At 48.2% G+C, this 3,883-nt stretch overlaps 1 protein-coding gene across 1 annotated transcript in view; it reads right to left on the bottom strand.

Annotated features, from left to right (window-relative positions):
* LOC109845747 overlaps positions 268–3,883 on the bottom strand; it is an 8,320-nt gene continuing 4,704 nt past the window's right edge. The window contains exons 4-6 of the mRNA XM_020415019.1: positions 3,049–3,188; positions 1,488–2,370; positions 268–1,421 (exon numbers count right to left, since the gene is read on the bottom strand). Of these exons, the coding sequence (XP_020270608.1) occupies positions 268–1,421; positions 1,488–2,370; positions 3,049–3,188 (2,177 nt within the window). The remainder of the gene's footprint in view (positions 1,422–1,487; positions 2,371–3,048; positions 3,189–3,883) is intronic.

The following is a 3,883-nucleotide window of genomic DNA, read 5'->3' as shown; positions in this document are numbered from 1 at the left end:
CTATTATGGGAATATTCATCCTCAGCAGTTTGAAACTTTCTAGAGTTGTCTTAAACGATAATAAAGAGAGTTCTCTGCATCGGAACTATTGTTGGGATCTATTCTAAGTCAGGAATACATCTCAAGCGTTTCTCATGACTTGTATTTAAAATCAAAACATGATAAATGCAAGAAATAATGAGAGACCAATATCACTTTTATTCAAGAACTAAAAGAAAGTGATACAAAAGCTTTGTTCTTGTCAAAAGAACATTACAGGGGCCAAACTCACTCACGCATTAAATCAAAAGAGATGAGTTGAGCCTTGAGTTCAGCTAGTTCCGCCTCGTGGTTAGCCCGCACTGTAGCTTCAGCCTTTGCTCGGAGTTCATCCTCACTTGGTATGATGACGGCCGCCACTTCCTTCCTGGCGTCTTCTAGGGCTTGAGCTTGTGCATGATACTCTAAAGTACCAGCTGTATTCTGGGTACTAAGGATGTTGACGACGCCTTCTTCGCGGGAGAGTTCAGCTTTCAATCGCAGGACTTCGGCTTCAGCTTCAACTAGTCTGTCCCGAAGCGAATTCATGGAAGCAGTTGAGCGTTCTAGTTCTTCTCGCTTCCGAATGTTACGCTCACGAAGCTCAGCGATCTGGCGTTCTTTTTCAGCTAGGTTCCGTTCTAGGGTTTCCCGGTGTATCACTTCAGCGACCTGAAGACCAGCCAAAGTGGACACAATTTGCGGCTGAAGGTCACTGTGGCCCACGGTCTCAAGGCGTTGTAATTTCTCCTCTAAACGAAGGATAATCTCTGAGCAGCGTCCGGACCATTGAGTTTCGCCCACGCTCCTGACTCCATTTAAGCCTGCTTCCAGAAGAGGTCGAAAGGAATTCAAAGTTCCTTGACCACTCATCAGGGACTCAACCACCGTCTTCGCAAGACTGTTCAGATACACCAAAGAGATTTGAAGGAATTTAGGTGCATTAGCGAGACTAACAACTGCACCCGAAGATACCCCTTCAGCAGCTGAGATTGATGCGGTAAGATGATGACTAGCAGGCGATCCAGGTGCCGAAGCTGCAGAGGCAATTGAAATGTTCAATTGCGAAGGACTTGAGGTCAAAGTCATCAATGCCTTCGCCTGAGATGAACTTGGCCCAGCCTCCGTTGGGGTGAGTGAAATCTTCATCACCGCTTTCGGTGAAGTGGCTGCTACGGAAGAGTCTTGTAAAGTTTGCCCCTGCAAAGGATCTGTTGCCTGCACGATCGCCTGCTCCAGAGGAGAAGTCGTAGCAGTAGTTTCAGGCAACGCTACAGGTAAAACAGCCGCCGTAGGAGAGCTGGATAAAAGTGGCTCTTGTGGAGGAGCCAACACTTGCATAGGTTCTTGCTCTAAAGGAGCAGCTGAAGTAGTAGCAGCAGCAGTCTTGGCAGGAGGCGAACCTGCACGAAAAAATGGTCGGAACGCGGAGAAAGCATGGGGAAGAAGTCAAAACAAACCAAGCTTACCGGTAAGATAAAAAGGAGTATAACCTGATGCTTTGTCAGACGGGACCTTGGGAGCATCATCATCAAAAGTGGTGACGTCATCTAAGGTATCATACTCTTCATCCCCCGCATCATCACCTGACATGTGGCCAGCATCAGCATCCTCATCGCCTCTATCTCCTCCAGCTGCATCACCAGTGGGGGAGTCATCATAATCAACTCGCTCCCCATCATCCTGAGCAGCTGAAGGTTCTGGAAAATCTGCGCCCACAGCTGGTTTATTCATAAGTCCCGTTGTAGGACTAGAAATTAAGTCACCAACTTGTGACATTAATACTGGAGGAGGAGTAGACGGATTCTCTTCGAGACCTTTTAGTTCCAATGCGGGAGACTCAGGAAGGTCCAGCACCGGAGCAGATTCTGCATCGGTGGCCATTAATTCATCTTCTTCATCCTCAGGGGGATGATAAGAAGAAGCTTCGCCCGATAAAGCGGGACCATGAGAACGAAGTCCAGCTCTATGTGGCAAGCCTGCAACAGAAGATTCCTTTTGCTCCTCATCTTCAGCAGCTCTGATGGCCTCAGCCATCAACTTGGATTTTTGTTGGCCTTTAGGGGGAGAATCCACCAGCAGCTTTCGACGAATCTGCTTATCATATTGGCCGGCTTCCTCAGCAGAAAGTTTTCTTTTCCCCGATGCTCTCGTCACAGGAGGATCAGCCACTCGTTGCTCTTCCCCTAGAGCAGGTTCAGCTGTCTGTTCCTCTTCCTGTCCAGCAGGCTGATTCTCAATAAATAGAAATTCGTCAATCCCTCTCAAGCGGGATGTCTTGGACCCCTTTCTCAAAGAATACATGTGCCTAATGTCTTTTAGGCAAGATGTGTTCAGATTGTAATTGGGAGTCTGAGAAGCAGCAAAATACCAATTGCAGAAGCTCATGGAAGTATAAGAGTTGGGTGTTTTGTGGGGAAGCTTGAAGACGGCTCTGGTACAACCTGCCACGGAATAATACCAAGCTCTGGCTCCTTCATATAAATTGCCTACAATTGAGAGTTGAGGACGAGGATTCCCGACGTACAACTGATCATACCCAAATTGACGAGCAAACCTATAGGGTTGATAGGGCTCGACGAAACAGTTGACGCCTTGCCTGTAAATCAGATAACCCGGCCTGATAGAAAGAAGCCAATGGAAAACACCCCCATTCAGCTGAGTGAATCCGTTAAGACCCGCTGCGTCCTGATATTCGGCTCCGTAAATGCCGCCCTCAAAATCAGGGAAACAGCGGAAAATATGGTAGTGGGTGTCTCGTGCCAAAATTTGGCAAATTTTAACCATATACCCTCCTTCCCATTTTGCAGATTCCAGTCGTTGCACAAATGGAGTGAATGAGTCTCCCGGAGGAGAGGCTGCACTCATTAAAGGAGGACAGTGGAGCACGTACCAAGCCACCAGATAGGTGTACGGCAGTGGCACCCTGGGGTTAGGAGTTTTGAAAGTCTTGTGATCCCCAGATTCCACCTCCGTAACGCTAACGAAGTCCGAGGACAGCTCCCGCAGTCCACGCTGCAAACAACTCACCATGGCATGGAGAAGGCTCACAGGTTTCCCATATGCCAAAAGAACAGCAGGGTAAATCACCTCAACAGCGAGGGCATCGACCGGCCTAGTAGGAATGACACAACGCTTGAGCCACAACATCAAGAACCCAGCCAACAGCGCTGTGTCGGAAATTGGAATCAGAGCTTGATAATGGAAACTTTCAAACTCTGTATGAGCCGGGAAAACATCTTCCTTGGCCTCATTGGTATAATGGGAGGTAGCATCATCAATTCGAGCCTGAACCTCCTCTAAAGTACTGGCAGATAATCTGGTCACTTGGCCCACCTTATGGGTCAAGTTTTGGAATAAATATTCCGCCCAAGATACTTGTTTGATGCCGCTTCCTCGGGCCCCCGTCTGCTGCATGCAAATGTGGAAGTGACACATGACTTCCCAAAGGGTGGCATAAATTTCGGGGTTGGTCTTCTTTAAAATCTGGAGTTCCGCAGATCCCGGAACAAATTCTTCGTACGGTAGCTCCCCAAGAAGAAGACCCGAGACTTCATGCATCTCGTGAAGAGCGAAGCCTAATTCCCCCACAGGGGTGAAGAAGGTACAAGTCTCAGGATTATACTTCTCCAATATGGAGAAGAAATGAAAGTGGCTCTGAACAATCCCGAACTTTGTAGCCCGTACAGGAATCTGTAATCCAGTTCGAGCGAGAGGGACTTCTAATTCCTCCAGAACAAACTTGGTCATCCGGGTCCACCACCCTGTCACCGGAGAATGAACCCAGCCAGGAGTTCTAAATCCTTGTGCGGGAAATTCTCCTTTCTTCGCCACAAACCTCTTGGCGAAGGTGTTTGCTGGACTA

The sequence above is a fragment of the Asparagus officinalis genome, chromosome 6 (genome assembly GCF_001876935.1).
Source record: "Asparagus officinalis chromosome 6, Aspof.V1, whole genome shotgun sequence".
NCBI lineage: Eukaryota > Viridiplantae > Streptophyta > Magnoliopsida > Asparagales > Asparagaceae > Asparagus > Asparagus officinalis.
The sequence above is the reverse complement of the archived record's forward strand: the minus strand, read 5'-3'. Positions and strand labels throughout refer to the sequence as shown.